Raw genomic sequence first — 19,782 nt, forward strand, 5'->3', positions numbered from 1 at the left:
TATTGTTGTAGACTGCGGAGTATTGCTTCAGGTTGTGTGCAGAGAATGCTGAGATCTTGATAGTGGTTTTTATAGATCTTGTCTTGTCTAATATTGTCATATGTAAAAGCAAAGTAAAATACTAACAAGGTCATTGTAAAGGAGGAGCTGTGATTTCTTCTTAGCATTTTCTGAACTTAAGCAGCAAATTATTCCTTACATGGGAGTGGAATATTCATTTTTATAATGCCGTATTCCTTTACAAACCAATATTGGGATTATTATCTAATTTTATTATCTAACTTATTATCTAATAATGCCATTACAAATGATTTACTAGTAGGTAGGTGCAATACTTGTTTGAGGACACTGATACATAGGGTTGAGATGATCTTGAGATTTCAGGGTCTTTTTAAAATCTGATTTTCGATTATTTTCCAGCCGATCCTGATCGCGATCATGAAATTTGCTCAGTCGCCAATCGGGATCCGATCTTTCTTGATCCCGATAGCTCAACCCTATTAATGATATATACATGAATGGGGCTGAACCGATCTTGAGATCTAAGGATAGTTTCTAAAAACCGATTTTCGATCATTTTCCAGCCGATCCCAATCGCGATTGTGAAATTTGCTCAATCGCCAATCGTCATCCGATCTTTCCCATTCCCAAACGCTCAACCCTACTGATATGTCATAGTAAGTACTTATTTCTAACCCTGTTCTACCAAACATTCATTCCAGAGACCATAAAATTCCAGTTTATTAACTGGTACACACATCTTCATTCCTTTGTCCAGTGACTTTTTGGATTGAAGGGGCAACTTTTCAAATATGTGTACCAAGAAAAAAAAAAAACATCAGGAAGATCCAGCCAATCAGTGTAGGGTATAAGTGAATACCCTCCCCCCCCCCAAAAAAAAAAAGACATACAAGCGCTGGTCCAGATGCATAGAGTTTTAATTGAAGTGGTAAATACACAACGTGTCTCTGGTCTTGCCCTTTATCAAGTGTGCACTATGATATACATAATGACTTGACATATATATATATTAGATTAAAATACTTTACATCTGGACCAGCGCTTTTATGCCTCTTTTTTGAGCTATTCATTTATAAAAATGAAAAAAACCTCTCCACTGGTAAGCTCACCTTTTAAATGAAGTCTTCAGGGTGCACGATCATACGCCTTCGGACTCCAGAAGGCCATACATGAGTAGACAAAAAATGAAGGATAGAAGACCGAAGCACATCCAGACCTCAATAAAATATAACTTTTAATCCATCTTCGTTAAGATACAAAAAAAGTACAAGATAGATGAAAAAGATTAGAAAAAACACATAGTGTATTAAAAATTCTCTAACGCGTTTCAGGACGTTCTGGTCCCTTAGTCATAGCCATTATACGATGCTCTGAGAAACCTAGGAATGTCTGCTTTATATATATATAAATGAGGGACCGATTTCTTAATTACCCAACATACTCATTCCTGTTTCTCAGAGCATCGTATAATGGCTATGACTAAGGGACCAGAGCCTCCTGAAACGCGTTATACACTATGTGTTTTTTCTAATCTTTTTCATCTATCTTGTACTTTTTTGTATCTTAACGAAGATGGATTTAAAGTTATATTTTATTGAGGTCTGGATGTGCTTCGGTCTTCTATCCTTCATTTTTTGTCTATTCGTTTATACCCTACACCACTTGTTTGGAACTTTTGAAATATGAGCACTTCTGTAGTTAGACAATCTTACTAAACGATAAGGTGTAACACTGACATAATTCAGTTCATGAAGATGTTAAATAGGATTAAAGTCATGGTTAGGGTATAGCGACTAACCATTGAGTCTTCATGCTAAAACTTTTAATGGGCCCCATTAGGAGCAGCTAATGCTATGCTTGCTACCCTGGTCATTACACTGTAGACTCCAAGTATCTTTGTCTATATGATACTACTGTCTTGCAAGAACATTCTACAAATCTTTTGTTGGTGGTATTTAAAGAAGTATTCCATCTTATTCCCTCCTCCCCATTTGTACTTTTCTGGCTTAGTGGGGTACTGTGAGGGTTTAGCTGGCTTCTTTCCTTATCTAGTATGTATAGTGCCCGGCACTACACTGACCCGACCTGCTTCTGAGTTGCCTGAGGTCGCTGTCTTTTTCACCTAAATGGAACTTGAGACTCTCAGTGTATTTCTATGGAATTTAGAACAGTTTGAGCTGTGGTTCATTGATCAAAAGCATGTCACACAAGACATATATACATATATTTAAATGTTCCTTTATTTCATTTTTTTTCAGTCTAAATGTTATTGAGCTGCTTTGAATACTGTACATGAATAGTTTCATCTTGACTTGAAATCATATTTATTAATAGTTGTAACTCTTTAAACTAATGTGCCAATGTTTTGCTCATATAAAACTTTCTTCTACATCTAATAAAATGTCTGTATATTCTACTTTAGGCTCAAAAACCAGCAGCTATATTTTGTTGAAATGTTTGATAGTCTTATTTTCTGTAGGAAAGTAAGCAATTTCATTTTGTCAGTTCCATTGTTTATCCCTCACTCTCTCACTCATGCATTTACTTTCCTTCTTTTTTTACAAATATCCTGTATATCTATCTATGACTTCCCAGACACCGCTTATGGTGATGCGCCTTATATTTATGTCAAACTATAAAGTTTCTGATTTTTAAAAATCTAGAAACACTAATCCTAGAAATGAATGAGAAAAATGGGGAAAAACATGTCTATAGCGTTTGTTTTAGGGGCTGGTTTTGGGCTCGGAGCCAGTGTAGTGGGGGAGCAGTTAGATCAGGTCATTGCAGTAGAGAATAAGAAGAGATTGACAATATAACACATTCAATGGTACTCATTTACATCTGCCATTTTACTGGATGTGGGTGGGGAGGGATTGCTAAAGCAATCCTCAGCAATCCTTAAATAATTTTTGAGCTACATAAAAGATACCCATCCAAAAATGTACTCATCTTACCCAAGCCAATTATTGGAAACATGTGTTTGTACATAAATCTGTTACAAATAATTGGCCCAATCATTGGCTGCTCTAGTTCTGTTCTACTTCTGTTCTAGTACATGTGGTTGGGTTTCTGTCAGGGTTGTGAGAAAGATGAATTAAGAAATGGCTGATCTATTGGTGTATATACAGTATAATTCTTTACTTCTCACAGTTTTGGTTACAAAATGAAACAAAATACAATTATAGGCATTAATATCACCAGCAGTAGCTTTTTTATTTACTAATTAAGAGACGGTGAAATTTTTTTGTTTTATATAATTTGTTTTTATTTTCAAATTGTAGACTTTTTTAATGTCTGGACTCATTGCTGACATGCTCTGTGACCTGTTCAGGAGACATTGTGGAGGGTGAGGTAGTAGAACACCTATTGTAAATGATGGATACTATAATAGAGGCATTACTTTAACTGTAATCCTGTCTGTAATGGTAATGAGATTACTGCTGAAAAGTGAGCAGAATAATGTACAACATACAGAACAGGAAGGTCGGCCTTAGTTCCAGAAAAATATGAAAGCTTTTTAGATGTTCTGTTAATCTTTACATATGATATCATGATTCAAGATTACACATAGTCTCAAGAAATTCATCTTTCAATACATAAAATAGGGTTCTTACCTGTAACTCCACACCGTAACCCATGTAGACTGTGATATTGTAGGTACATTCAAGGAAATTTTTGAAAGGGAGTGGTGGGTAATCTGTTGAATCAATGTATCCTTCTGGTTCCAAGAAGTTCACGCTGCATTGAACTAAATACAAATCTTTGTTAGTAGAGGATACTACAGGGTAGAAGTATGCTGTATAACATTTATACAGTGGTTAAACATTTGCTGAATATCTTCCTCCAGTTTTACCATTCTTCTAACTTGTCATACTGTAGGAACAAGTTTCTAGAGAGAAGCAGACCTATAGCTTGTCTGAGCTATCTCTGAGCTACCTCTGAGATCATATCAATGGAGCTGCTGTAAAAAAAAAAAAATCAATGGGCTGAAATAAGGCATATTAAAGTGAGATGAATTCCCATTTAACCAGCTGAATAAAGCTGTACTACGTACCTTACAAGATATTAATTTCCCTAATTGTTCAGTCATTCTTTAGTATAATAACCAAATAATGAGCTTGAAAGGATTTAGAACAGATACAGTAATAAACGCTTCATTATTTCTATTTTTGGACAATAAAGTGAAAAGTGTAGAATACGTTGAATGTGCGGCTGCAATAATTTCTTTGAAATATAAATGTATAATATATTAAATGATATTTTGAAAGTGTAAACAAAATACATTCTTGAAATTAAATGAAGAGAAACCAAACAATATTAGATTTCTTCAATCATTCCCAGTGTTTTGTCTAAGATATGGTGGTAGCTTTTTGCCACAATAGAATTTATATTGAAAGCAATGTTGAAAGCTATATTAAAAGTGTACACGTACCATATCTTACCATCATCACATATCTACTATAGAATGTAAAGCTGTAATATAATAATCAATGGCTGGACCGAATATGTTATATAGATACCTGGGCTGTGTTCAGTCATAATCACTGTGGTGGTTATTATAGTAGATGTGGTAGTATCTTGACTTTCATCTGCGACCATATCACTCTCCCCATGATGTGTCTTATAGGACTCATCCGCTTGCACTGAAGTATTTATATCAGATGAAGACATTTTTCCAGAATCTGGATTGTGTGGGTTTAACGGCTGTGCTGTGTATGGAGTCAACTGGAAAGGTATTTGAGGGATGAATCCGCTATGTCGTCTTCTGTTTATCCACAATGGAAACTCTGGGATGTGTTCCTTTACCTCTCTGGTTTCAGAAGAAATGTCCTTCAATACAGGGGACTTTTCTAAGAATGATAATGATGGAGATAAAAGACTGGGGCGAGGCTCTACTAGCCTTTCCGAGATAGTTGGCATTACTTGTGGCCTCAAGCGCTTCCTTGCAATATTCAACTGCTTTAAGGATGGAGGTTTTTTCCTAGTTGGTAATGTTTGATTATCTGCAAAGTCTGGAGTGGAGCTTGGAGCTTGAGATGCCTCCCTTTGGAGCAATCCTTCCCTTTCAGGATCTGAGTCAAAGAGTTCCTCTCCAGAATTAGGGGCACTTTGTGATCCTGTGTCCTTGAAGTTGGAATTCTCCTTTCCAATTCTGTTGCTGACATGTTCCACCGGGAGCAATTCCAAAGTAATTGTAGGAATGGGGCTTTGTTTGATGTTATCATCTATAAAATCAAAGGATAACATAATTTTATATATGTTTGCATATATATTCTGAATATCTAGAGAATAGTAAAAATTAAAACCCAGTATGTCTAGGAAATGAGACCAAATGGTGACAATATTGGAGCAAAAATTATAATAATTATAGCAGTTTTGGGAAATCTGGCATCAGCAAATATAAACTCACTATTTTAGCTTTTCTAGATATTGATTATACAAATCTTTTTTCTTCTAGTTAAATCTTACAGAACTAAGAATTGCTGGGTTGACAACCCATGCAAGAGAATGAATGGCTTCCATTTTTTGTAGTGAAATAGCTACAGTAAGTAACTGTAACATAGTGTAAAAAGAATTATTGTATTTGTACGTAACTTAAGAAATGGACAGAAGAAGACAACTTTTAATAGCCTTGGAGCCTATCTTTGGGAAGAATAAGATATCTATTAAAGGGTCATGAAGATCTATCTTTTCTCCTGACATATCTGTTTTAGTAAATACTTGCATTCACCATAAAATAACTTCTGGAACATTTGTCTTAGAACTCTGCATTGTGTCGTCCCTCCATTTTCCATCTGGAGCTATATAAATAAAAATATTCCTCTTGTCATTTGTCACTAGTTTGTCCATACACAGGTCTGCACTACCACCACTTATTGGATTGTGTCAGAATATGGAAAATGGAAAGGTAACACCAAATGTTCAACACAATTTAATAAAATAATCTGAGATTTATATTTATAGTACATTCCCATGGCAGTTTATGGATAACATATCAAAAATGTATAATAAAATCTAGTGCACATGAGGCCTATTTCTGATAAATCTATTACTTTATGATACACGACGTAATGTACCAATGATCGATTTCTTGGGTCTAATCATATAAAAGTTCCATCGTTCCATAGTAGATGAGGTTGGATGAAGACATCAGTCCATCACGTCCAACCTATAACCATACAATCCCCTATAGTGTTGATCCAGGGCAAGGCAAAAAACCCCATGAGGCTCATGCCAATTGCCCCATTTCAGGGGAAAAAAATTCCTTCCCGACTCCAATCTGGCAGTCAGTATAAAAACCCTGGATCAACGTGTACTAAAAATCTAGAATCCATAACCCGTAATATTCTTCTAGATATTAGTTTGCGATTTAAATCAAAAACACATTTCTTTAATTTACTGTACCAAAGTCTGAAACTAAGTGGTAATAAATGATCATAAGACAACATATCCAGAAATCTTTCCATCTTGCGCCCTATTTCTTGCTCTATGTTATTATTCACTATTATTCATACAGTTGAAGGGGAACTGAAAGACATTGTGCATGTGGTTGGGTTATCAATGAGGCTGCTCAATATTGTCATAAATATTAAATATGTTACATAGCTTCTGTTATGCATGGGAACATAGATCTTAACCACAAAATCTGACATTTTTACTATTATGAATTAAGAGGTAAATTTCCAGCTGCATAATATGACAATGTGTGTTTTATTCTTTTCTTTGTAGTTCTGTATCAGTTTCTACACTATATATTGGATATGATGCTTCATCATAAACTTTAACCTTGAACGACTTGCCACTTTTATACCGCTTTTTCCTAACTCTATCCAAAGCTTTTGTGGCAACTTATTAAATACTATAAGCTTTATCTATTTTGGAAGCCTTGTGGCCTTTTTTCACACATCTAGACATATATTTGGATAGATTATCTTAATCTTGAACAAAACTTGAAAAATTTTCTGAAGCAATTCTGGTTTTACAGTAAGAAATGTATTTGTGGACTAAGATCACGGCACTGTATTTTTTTTAATTTGCTGCATGATCTTTTATTTTCATCTCCATCATCCTCATACAGCATCTGTCTCAGGCATTGATAAAGTGATAGAATGAATGCATTAAGAAAATGAAGAGCAGCCATCAATTCTGGAACTCAAACACATCTCTTCTATGCTGCTATATTCTATGGTAATCTAATATACCTCCTACTGTCTTCTAAAACCTTAGGAGACACATGTCACCATGATAACAGACTACAAACGGTGTCACTAGTTGGCAGTCATGCTTTCTTCCGTATATATCAAAGCCATGTTAAAAGCTGGTGACAGATGGAAGTGTGTAAGCATAACTCAATGGAGTACACTAATGCAATATAAGCTGTTTATATTACCCATGGCAACCAATCACAATATAGTTTTTATTTGTCAAATGCAGAGCAGAATAAAAAACTAAATTTTGACTGGACACAAAGTCCTCCATGTCCGACTGTGTCTGGCCAAAAAACTGTTTCCTCATGGAGAGGCTGCATACAGAAATCGGTGGTTTCCTTTTAAAACCCATTCAAATTAATGTGTTTTAAAACTGACCGCCGGGAAGCCGTCCACTATGCAATGGACGTAAACAGGGCGGAATGACACAGGGTGCACAGGGGCACAAGTGTGAGCACCCCCTAACCCTACACTGATACATCAAAACCTTAAACATTACATTGTAAACTATGCAGCTATGTGAGCAGAACTTGGTTGGAACAAGGTTTCTGGATCATAATATAAAAAAATAAAAGTTTAACCATAACCGGTAAATCAATTTTTCTGTTCTTTACTCTTGCTTTTTTATATGGCTTGTAAAGATGAGAGAATCTTTAAAAATTCAATTCTCCATTGCTACTCCAAAATGCGAATCAATTGCTGCAAATCTCTTACCTGTTGAATCAATTCTATCATTTCTAATAGTTTATATAAAATGTGAGTTTTCACAGATTAAAAGCATTTTTTTATTCTTAAAGAATTTTAGGGAAGTAACACAAACATGAAATGTTACAAACATCAAAAATTTAGATTTCCAATAATAAAGAAAGCTGCAGTATTAAAAGTTTTTTTCTAGTAAATGTAACTAAGTTGCAGAATTGAACCCCCCTTTCCTGCCTCAGTCCTTTTTTGATTATGGTTTTTACTCCTCGCCATCTGAAAGCCATAACTTTTCCATTCACAGAGGTGTATAACGACCTATTGTTTGTGGGTACAGACTGTACTTCATAGTGTTACCATTTAATATTCTGTGTGATGTACTGAGAAACTACAAAAAACATTCCAACAGGAATAGTTTCCACCTCTTAGTCAACATCATTGACCTGGGTTGATGGAGAAGAATGAGGATTTGGGTCAGGGTCATTATGGCAGAGGATCTTGGATTCTGAGACTATAGACGGAGAACTCTCCTTCTCAGATGTAAAGAGGGCCCTTACTATGTCACAGACACAACCGGGGAGGATGCTGATCCTTATTTCTTTCAAGATGATGATGTTGACAATGACCATGTTGGCCAAGAACACCATCTACGGCAGGCCCATGGGTCCATGCACATGTGTTAGGATGGGGTCCCGCAGGCTTCCCGGCCAGTGCATAGCGCCACCTGCAGGACAATCCAACCCTCGCCCTCGGCATCATACAGTGAGGTGTCTGGAGTCTAAGTCCAGCTTTCGGCCTACTGTGCATGCTCAGATCTTTTGGAGCCGTTCAGAGGCTAAGTCCCATTCGTCCCCTACTGAGCATGCTCAGACCTTTTGGAGCCGCTCAGAGGCTAAGTCCCATTCGTCCCCTACTGAGCATGCTCAGACCTTTTGGAGCCGCTCAGAGGCTAAGTCCCATTCGTCCCCTACTGAGCATGCTCAGACCTTTTGGAGCCGCTCAGAGGCTAAGTCCCATTTTGCCCATACTGAACATGATCGGTGAGGTCATGACCACCGCCCCTGTTGGGCGGGGACTTGCCTTTATATAGTGTGAGCACCTGCCAGGTGCTCACACTTTAACTAAAATTGAGACAGGAGGTCAGGGCTAGGTTCCTGTGAAAGGCAGGTTGTCAGGTTAGGGATCCAAGTTAGGATTCTTTGGCTCTGCTGGTAGGGACCTGACTTGCCTATAGTACTGTCCATCAACTTGGTAGCTCCAAGCTATTGTGGAGTCCTTTGTGTTGCTGACCAGGGGTGACGGTTAACCCCTGGCAGCCTTTCCTGTGTAGCCGGGTGAAGCAGGTGCTGGGTCCATCTCTCTGCTGATAGTTCGCAGATGACTATTGCAAGGCCTCATTAAGCTTCACTCAGCAGCTATACACAATAATAATAATAATCTTACTCTTGGGTAGTATCCAAACATGTGAAATATAACTTGTTATATGGTATCCTGCACTAAGACGTTTGTACCCTGTATTTACACATATTTCTATGTACTAGTAATTTTTAAAATTTAAACTTTGTCTTTTTGTCTGTATTATGGTCCATATTCTTTGAGTTTTCCCTATTCCCCCTATTTCTCCTTTTCCATTTTTTTACATGACTTTTGCTAATAAAATACTTCGCAGATATCATTTTGAGTTCTGTCGTAAAACTTTTTCTGAAGATGCCACAGTGTTGCCATAAAAAAACAAAAACCATTTTGATTTTACATCTGCTCCTGAGTAACCTGAGCCAGAAACTACATGAATCTAGAGAGGTTAGCTTATTTCTAGTTCTTAATAGTAGAGGAATTCCCTGTACCATACTACATGTTGTCTAATAGCAGCAATTGCAAGTAAGACCTGGTTCACATCTGCGTTTGGTAATCCATTTGGGGAGTCCGCATGGGGACCCCCAGAACGGACTACCGAATGCTTTGACAAGTGGTGAGCAGTGAAAGCACACGGACCCCATAGACCATAATGGGGTTCATGTGCTTTCTGCGCAGTGTCCTCATGGAACATGTGGACAGAAAAGTATGTCACAATCTACTTTCTAGTCCACATGACTCATGTGGAGACCACGCGGAAAGCACACGGACCCCATTATAGTCTATGGGGTCCATGTGCTTTCACTGCTCACCGCTTGTCAATGCATTCAGTAGTTTGTTCTGGGGGTCTGCATGTGAATTCCCCGAAAGGATTACCGAACGCAGATGTGAACCAGGCCTTACTTGCAATTGCTGCTATTAGACAACATATACAATCTTTTAATATAGTATTGTGTGCTTTCTATCAACAGCATTCCTGAATCTATAAGCCACTCTCACTATTATCTCTACTATAGTATATAACGGCCAGGCAGATGAAAATGAACAAATGTTCTTAATAACCACCTGCATTTTTCTGCATATATCAATTCATGATGAGTTGGATATTTCATGCACCAGATTTCCTAAATGAACATTAGCCTAATTAACCATAACTAGATTGAGATGTGCCCAGACTAACTAAATTCTGATTGGTGGACCAAATCCTGAACACTTTTTGAAAAATACATTGCATTTTTTTTTTTTTTTTACTAGAGGCAAAAAAAATAAATTAAAATTAAAGACTGTAATAGTGAAATTTTTTTCATTTTGACCAGTCATTCGATGTCAGTTAGCTGTCACTCTAATGTCACAGTACATGTACAAATTGCTCTGTGAAGTTTCTAGAGTCTCCTTCGAAGAGGCTTGTGAAATATAATAGCGCATGTTTTTCTTCTGTTCTAGAAGAAATTACAGCCAGCTCTGACTCATTACCTTCTACAGTGAGCTGGCCCCACTCTCATTTTATCACAATATGATAGCAAGTAAAGCCCCGGCCAAATTATTATTAATTTGACGTGTGATTGGCAAGCACTCTAATGCCATAGGATTTAGTCCTACTACATTGTATCCACAAATGTGTTTGGAAAGTTCTAAAATTCTACAATCTAAAAGTCTGGCACACAGATACTATTACATAATTTTTTTAAAACCTGCAGCCACTTAAAAGTCACTCCTGTATCACATTGCCCCGAGCATGTCAGAATTTGATAATTTTACTATAAATGAGAGTGGGAATGCTAGCATACATTTAAATGGGACTTGTTCTGGGTTATATTTCTAGGTAGAGAGGTAAAACTGTCTGGAAATCTGCAATGCTAATAACAAGTGATATTCAGGGTACAGCACAGTAAATATTCCTAAATTAAATGCTAATGGTATATATTAGGTTTCTTAAAATATATTTTCAAATCTGAATTTAATTCCCATCATAGTCAAGGATGAAGTAAGATTTCTTGTTCTTCTAGTTGTATTCTTATTTTTCCCTGCACTCATTTTATGAGAAATGTTTTGGTCTGACACTTATTCTTACTCATACATATTCTTATTCTTACTTTATTCATACTCATACATATCAAGCCAAAATTAAAATAAATAATAGTATTTACAAAATGCTACATATATGTCAATGATAAATTACAATAATTGTTACAAATAAATTAATGATATTTGTAATAGTATAATATGAATGCTGATGAAACGATATGCTTAGAATCAGGGACTCAATACAAGATCTACAACAAGGCCCACCAACTACCATGCATAATTCATAGCATGCCCCATTTAAAGCAGAAGAACCTTTGAGTCTCTGGTCCCAGAACTAAGTGTAACTGCATTTTCCCCCTATAGTTATACCTCAGATTCAACCAAGTGGGTCTCTACTGTGAGACAGAAAGAGGAGTGGGTTATAGTGATACCCTGCCAGAAAGTGAGAGCAAGTCCTCGATGCAACCAAGTCATATAGAAAATAGATCCATGACAGCTATTAAAGGGGCTCTATCAGCAACATTATGCTGTTTGCGCCCCACATACAGCGTATCGGATTTGAACCACCGGAAGAAGACGACGTGAAGCCGGGGAAGAGCCAGGACCAGAGGGCATCACCGAAAGAAGAGGTAGGCGTGTCAGAAGATGGCGTCGGACCGTGGCTCACCGCCCAGCATGCACGCTAAGGTATGATTTACATATATGCTTTTATAGTTTTATTTTAAAATGGGAGGGGGGTTTAAAATAAGATCAGTGGTGCCTAAATAGCCTTTTTAAAGGCTATTCACGCATATATGGGGCTCATACAGCATAATTTTGCTGATAGAGCCCCTTTAAGGATAATAATCATAGTTATCACACACTTTCCTGTTCGAGAAACTAACAAAGTGTGGAGCCCAATTGGCAGAATTTTCAAAACAAGTATTCAGGAGAGTAGTACATGTTCATTTTGGCTGATGATGGATAGGATAAGGTAAGATAAGATAGGATAGGATAAGATTAAGATGAGATAGGATAGGATGAGATTAAGATAAGATAAGATGAGATATGATAAGATAAGATAAAGATAGGAGGTGCATAGGATTGGTGAGAAATGTATGATTGACTCTAGAACTGAAACAGTGATATACCAATGAGGAGGAGGGCTAATAGATTGTAAGCGCTTATGGGCTGGGCCTTCTTTCCTACTTGTATCAGGTTAGTTATCTAGTTAGTTATGTTTTTATACTTTTACTATGTATGTAAATCCCTTCAACATGCAATTAACGTTGTGTTATAAAAAATAATAAATAATAATCGATCATGCATGTGACTGCTCCATCCAGAGACAAGCATGTGTGTCCAAGCAGTGGTGTGCTCAGAAGTCAGGCATTTATTATTATTATTATTATTATTATTATTACTATTATTTATTTATTTATATAGCACCATTAATTCCATGGTGCTCCACTTTTGAGGGGGTTTACATACAGTACACAAAATATACAAACAGATATAATGCTAACAATGACCGACTGGCACAGTGGGGTAGAGGGCCCTGCCCGCGAGGTCTTACAATCTATGAGAGAAGAGGTTGTTCAGATGGTGATGTGGTGACAGTAGTGTTATTGGGGGTTGTAGGCCTTCCTGAAGAGGTGAGTCTTCAGCGCCTTCTTGAATCCTGTGATTGTGGGGGTCAGTCTTATGTCTCTTGGTAAGGAGTTCCAGAGTATGGGGGATGCATGAGAGAAATCTTGGAGATGGTTGTGTGAGCAGTGGATGAGGGTAAAGCAGAGTAGGAGGTCATCGGAGATATATGGAGAGGATAGATTGTGGATGACTTTGTATGTTAACGTTAGTAGCTTGGATTCAATTCCCTGGGTGGCAATGGGTGCAATGGGTAGCCAGTGAAGGGACTGGCAGAGGGGAGCAGCTGATGAAGAACAGGCCGTGAGGTGAATTAAGCGGGCAGCGCAGTTTAGGGTGGACGGGGGGGGGGTCGGGGGCGAGGGTTTTTTCTGGGAGTCCAGTCTTTGGTTGGATAACTCCTACAGGCTAAGGCCCCATGTAGCGGGTCTCAGTGAAAAAGTACTACGGGAAAAAAAAACGTCAATAACACATGGTGTTCTTTCCTGTTCCATTTCCTCTGCAGACTTTCTGCTGAGTTTACGCAACGTGGAGCCCTGGCTTTAACAATTCTTTATAGTAAATATCATACCTGTATTCTCATTCACATGCCTTAATGTGTTTATCGATTGTGTAAATATACTTGTATATTTTTTGTAAACCATTAGCAGGAATAACACCTCCCTGGGATTTGTAATTGTCTAGAAATTATTAGGAAAGCCTGAACTGACTTTCCACACGTGTCTATGGGCACATTGAGAGGCTGCGGCGCTTATCCTGCCATAATTACACACCCAGCATTTGTTAGTAAGAGCGCGTAAACAACCAATGCAACCTACTACTACCAACAAAGACATAATTCTAGTGAAGTTTCCGTACAAACTCAATACACTAAAAACAGCTGTACAAGTACTGATAAAATAAATAGAACATATAATTTGGGTATAATATGCACTACATACGCTTCAATTGCTGCTTATAAGCAATACAGGCTATCACACTCCAGTGAATACACCTCATACCGGGCTGTAATTCCTTTTTTATTGTGCTGATTTTTTTTAAGTTCATAATAATAAGAAATACATTTGCCTCATTCGGCGAAATACATTTGCCACATACTGCAGTAAAAGTCAATCCATTTTTTTCTCATTGGTCTATGAACATGCTGAATATACTTTCCTCGTATTTAACCTCATTTCCGAAGTATGGATATTGCATTCAACTGTTTATGCCCTACCAAATAATTTTGCAAATGTCGACTGACTCCAGCAAACGTTAACTTGACATTTAACACATGTGGTACATCAATTAAATGGCATGTAACCCATTAAATGTTAACATTTTTGGGGTTTATTAATATGTGGTGAGGGCTCGGTCAGGTGAGATGTCAGATTCTATGACATTACGCATGTTTAAGGAGGGTAAATCACTATGACATCACAATCAGGTTGCAAAAGGGTGGACATAGTATACCCCATATACCATACTGTATAGTTGTTGCACAGGGATTCTCTGCTGTTGCCTTTGTCATTATCCATGAAGCTCCAGAATAAATGACTAGATTTACGTCCTCTTTAGATACATTCTTCGTTACACAGTTACATAGTTGATGAGGTTGGATAAAGACATTAGTCCATCAAGTCCAACCTATAACCCTACAATCCCCTATAGTGTTGATCCAGGGGAAGGCAAAAAACCCCATGAGGCTCATGCCAATTGCCCCATTTCAGGGGAAAAAATTCCTTCCCGACTCCCAATCTGGCAGTCAGTATAAAAACCCTGGATCAATGTGTCCTTAAAATCTAGAGTTGCACATATATTGCTTTGAAACATTACTATATGATCTTTGACTATTGTTGCTCTTGTCTGAAATCTTCCAGCCAGGAGACAGAAAATAAAGGGAGAAGTTTTTATCCTTGTCAGATGTTATGTGTGTAAAAATTGCCCTTCTTGAAGTGAAGGGATCAGAGGCTGTATCAACTTCAGAGATTTTACTGTGCGGTTAGTTTGAGCATATAGCTCAGGGGTCTTGACCAGAATCTCACAGGTTTCCTTTTATCTCTTACAGAATTATGTCCTGTTATCTCTACTTTACACCTATTTGTTTTTGTACAACAGACCAGTTATTCTACTAGAGCAACCCGACCGGAAACTAACAGAATCAAGTCTGAGCCTGTCTGGTACCATGTAGATACAGTATTCTTGTATTTGGTCATATGGATTTATGCAAGATCTCTATGCCAACATGTAAACCAATCACACCAGCATACAATGTAGATATAGCATTTCCATATAGTACTAGCCATAGAGAAGGGGAGATTCATCACTGGAGGGCATTGCATAAATAATTCACTGTACCATATTTCTGTTTTAACAGTGGCAGATCCAGGCTTTGTGGGGCCCTGGGCAATTGACTTTGGCGGGGCCCTACTTACCAGGGGGTCTAATCCATACCTCCCAACTTTTGAAGATTAGAAAGAGGGATAAAATGTGCATCTTCATGTGCCCCTAGTTTCATGTCCCCCCTCTCCATGTCTGTGCCCAATTTCATGTCCCCCCGTTTCTGCACAGTTTCATGCCATTCTCCCCCCCTTCATCTGCCCCAGTGTCATGCCATTCTCCCCCCCTTTATCTACCCACAGTTTCATGTCCCCCCATCTCTGCCAAAGTGTCATGCCGTTCTCCCCCCCTTCATCTGCCCCAGTGTCATGCCGTTCTTCCCCCTTCATCTGCCCCAGTGTCATGCTGTTCTCCCCCCTTCACCTGCCCCAGTGTCATGCCGTTCTCCCCCCTTCATCTGCCCTAGTGTCATGCTGTCCCCCCCTTCATTTGCCCCAGTGTCATGCTGTTCCCCCCCCCTTCATTTGCCCCAGTGTCATGCCGTTCTCCCCCCTTCATCTGCCCCAGTGAAATTGGGACATACCTCCAAGCTCGCCCGGCCCTGGATCTGCCCCTGTGTTTTAAAGATATTTTTTGCTTTTACAAACAAATATAAATGTATTTAAAGCAATGTGGCAAAAAAAACTTTCTCTCCTGTCTTTCCCTATCAGTATGTCTTTGGAGTGTGGGAGGAAACCCATGCAAACACGGGGAGAACATACAAACTCCTTGCAGATGTTGCCCATGACAGGATTCGAACCCAGGACTCCAGTGCCGCAATGCTAACCACTGAGCTACCATGCTGCCCTTGTCTCTCTACTTTAATGTCAATCAAATAATCACTAAGTTAAAGATTATCGGCATACACTTCATGAGCAATGTCAGGCTTACTGTAAAGAACTAACAAGTCCCTAGTGATGTGAATAACACTATATAATACACAGAGTCATAGTGATGGCATAATAAACAACAGACACAATAAAAGCATTTACAAGTATATTAGGACATCATCACTTCTGGACTGGCGAGTTTCAGAAATGGTGGGAAAGTCAGTGTTGGTGCTGAAACAAGGTGTGAAAGGTAAGGTCTTGGTTTATGTCGCACATTTTCCTGGCAATCTTCCATTTTTATAATATATGGATATAATATATTATTCAGTACAACTTACATGCATTCATTCTGACATATTGTTTCTGGTATTACATGGAATGTTATGGAATACTTATTAAATCTTAATATCTTAATTCTAGAAGATATCTAGATATTGAGTTTATCAGGACTAATTTCAGACCTGTCTATTTTGCAACTTACAGTACAGGTCACAGCTTTCTAAGCCATTTATAGGAGCATAACATGCATATAGCAGTACCCGAGCTGTTTTATAGCCATATCTGGGTAGTGCGAGAATTGGATGAGCTCAGCACTTTTCTGATGGATGCTTTAGCAATTTTTCTGTGTCAAAATTAAATATGTATCTGGGTCACTGTTCCTTTAGTAGTGCTGAGCTATAGCTAAGGAGAAGTATACTTCCACATGACTAAGGCTATAATGGATGAGCACTACAGGGCCATTTACACTGCCAGCATTGAACAGGGAAAGTGCCCCTCTCCATGTAGCCTTACAGGTCACATAAAAGTCATCAAAAAGAGATGTATTGTCAGAATGGTAATACAATACCACTAACTAGCCATGGACCAGGATCAAAACAGAACTGAATAACAGTGATCATTGTGTATATTTCACTTGAAGGGGCATTGACACTTTTACAGCTGTGTTACATGGATACGCCACATATATCACATAGATTTTCAATCTTTTCTCTGTGGACCTCTTTGAAGTAAAGCACTTTGACATGAGTAAGTCAGCCACAGAATCAATGATGTAGAGAAGGATCTATGGCTGAGCGTACAGCGCATGTCAATTGTCTGTCACAAATCAGAAAAGTGCAACATTATATGTAATCAATAGATTTATGGATACCGAAGACTATCAATCTGTGGAAGAGCTATAGTAAATCGGTCAGGACCAGTCTCTGTGGTCTCATCTCTGTCAACTATTGCTTTTTATTCATTGAGATGTACAAACCTGAAAATGTACTGTTGTGTGTACAAAAGTGAGTTGTGGGTTTGGATTTAGATGGATGAATATCTCAGATGGGTATCCAAAGAAAATGTAAAAATGCCATTTGGTTAAAGTAAATGTGCAAAAATATATAAAAAATAATATGTGAGAATTTGTGTGATCACTTGACGTCATAAGACTAAAGCTAATGCTGTATGCTTAACAGATTTTTGGGGCAACTTAATGTCTCCTCATGTCTTTGTTAACAGAGCTTTTGTCATACTTATACATGGCCTCATTCACGATGATCTGCAATACAGATATATCATATGGCAGCCATATAGAGGTATAGAACTATAATGAATGTCTGTTTACCATCCATTTTATATGGTGGTACAAAAAAGTTCTTTATGTATAATTTTATGATTAGCATGTTGTATTGGGTGCTGTATTATGGAAATATTCACCCCAGTGAAGGCATCATTCAGGCCTATATAGTCATACACTCACCGGCCACTTTATTAGGTACACCATGCTAGTAACGGGTTGGACCCCCTTTTGCCTTCAGAACTGCCTCAATTCTTCGTGGCATAGATTCAACAAGGTGCTGGAACCATTCCTCAGAGATTTTGGTCCATATTGACATGATGGCATCACACAGTTGCCGCAGATTTGTCGGCTGCACATCCATGATGCGAATCTCCTGTTCCACCACATCCCAAAGATGCTCTATTGGATTGAGATCTGGTGACTGTGGAGGCCATTGGAGTACAGTGAACTCATTGTCATGTTCAAGAAACCAGTCTGAGATGATTCCAGCTTTATGACATGGCGCATTATCCTGCTGAAAGTAGCCATCAGATGTTGGGTACATTGTGGTCATAAAGGGATGGACATGGTCAGCAACAATACTCAGGTAGGCTTTGGCGTTGCAACGATGCTCAATTGGTACCAAGGGGCCCAAAGAGTGCCAAGAAAATATTCCCCACACCATGACACCACCACCACCAGCCTGAACCGTTGATACAAGGCAGGATGGATCCATGCTTTCATGTTGTTGACGCCAAATTCTGACCCTACCATCCGAATGTCGCAGCAGAAATCGAGACTCATCAGACCAGGCAACGTTTTTCCAATCTTCAATTGTCCAATTTCGATGAGCTTGTGCAAATTGTAGCCTCAGTTTCCTGTTCTTAGCTGAAAGGAGTGGCACCCGGTGTGGTCTTCTGCTGCTGTAGCCCATCTGCCTCAAAGTTCGACGTACTGTGCGTTCAGAGATGCTCTTCTGGCTACCTTGGTTGTAACGGGTGGCTATTTGAGTCACTGTTGCCTTTCTATCAGCTCAAACCAGTCTGGCCATTCTCCTCTGACCTCTGGCATCAACAACGCATTTCCGCCCACAGAACTGCCACTCACTGGATGTTTTTTCTTTTTCGGACCATTCTCTGTAAACCCTAGAGATGGTTGTGCGTGAAAATCCCAGTAGATCAGCAGTTTCTGAAATACTCAGACCAGCCCTTCTGGCACCAACAACCATGCCACGTTCAAAGGCACTCAAATCACCTTTCTTCCCCATACTGATGCTCGGTTTGAACTGCAGGAGATTGTCTTGACCATGTCTACATGCCTAAATGCACTGAGTTGCCGCCATGTGATTGGCTGATTAGAAATTAAGTGTTAACGAGCAGTTGGACAGGAGTACCTAATAAAGTGGCCGGTGAGTGTATATAGTTGACTTAACACCTTGTTACAATATAGGAAAAGAATTAATACATTAGAGCCTAAAGCCTATACAAGAAAAAGACATTGATGAGAATATATTAAGACTGTCTCTCCCCCCCCTATTTATTTTATCCTTTGTATCATTCATTTCTGTTGAGCATTTTCAATGTTAATTCTAACTAATTTATTGTTATTAAATTCCCTGGTTTCTAAGGAAAAGAATTTGCAAAGAATTTCCTTCTTTCACCATCTCCACTAACTCTAATTCTTTGGATTACTTAATGGGGACTGCTTCACAGATTCTGGCACAGTTGGAATATTTTTCCTCTAACCCTCACTATTCCTAAGAAAACATTTCTGTTAGTTTCAGCACAATTATGAACGGTCCCTTTCTACCTGTTCCATCCCAGGACCGCCCACCTGACAATGAACAGTATGATTGCGCTCGAAGTAACAGAAGCAATTACTGGTGCTAGAGAAAAAATCCAACCGTGCAGGAAACAATATCAACTTTTAATATCAACTTTTAAAGAGTTTGTGAGAAGGTGAGAGGTCCTCTTTAAGGATCCACTGGTCAATAGATAGATTATTGAAAAGATAGACTTAATTGAGACTACTTGTGTTGACCCAAAGTCTGGTACACTCTGTATCAATACTGTATCAATACTCAATAATTTACTGTAATTGTCAAATTGGCTTTCCCTAAAAA

General features: G+C 38.4%; 1 protein-coding gene across 2 annotated transcripts in view; it reads right to left on the reverse strand.

The window, feature by feature from the left end:
- SEZ6L (seizure related 6 homolog like) overlaps nucleotides 1-19,782 on the reverse strand; it is a 329,568-nt gene that overhangs the window by 143,741 nt on the left and 166,045 nt on the right. For both annotated transcript variants that reach the window (XM_075276577.1, XM_075276578.1), the window contains exons 3-4: nucleotides 4,542-5,246; nucleotides 3,636-3,769 (exon numbers count right to left, since the gene is read on the reverse strand). In XM_075276577.1, the coding sequence (XP_075132678.1) occupies nucleotides 3,636-3,769; nucleotides 4,542-5,246 (839 nt within the window). The remainder of the gene's footprint in view (nucleotides 1-3,635; nucleotides 3,770-4,541; nucleotides 5,247-19,782) is intronic.

This window comes from Leptodactylus fuscus, chromosome 1 (assembly GCF_031893055.1).
Source record: "Leptodactylus fuscus isolate aLepFus1 chromosome 1, aLepFus1.hap2, whole genome shotgun sequence".
NCBI classification, from domain to species: Eukaryota; Metazoa; Chordata; class Amphibia; order Anura; family Leptodactylidae; genus Leptodactylus; species Leptodactylus fuscus.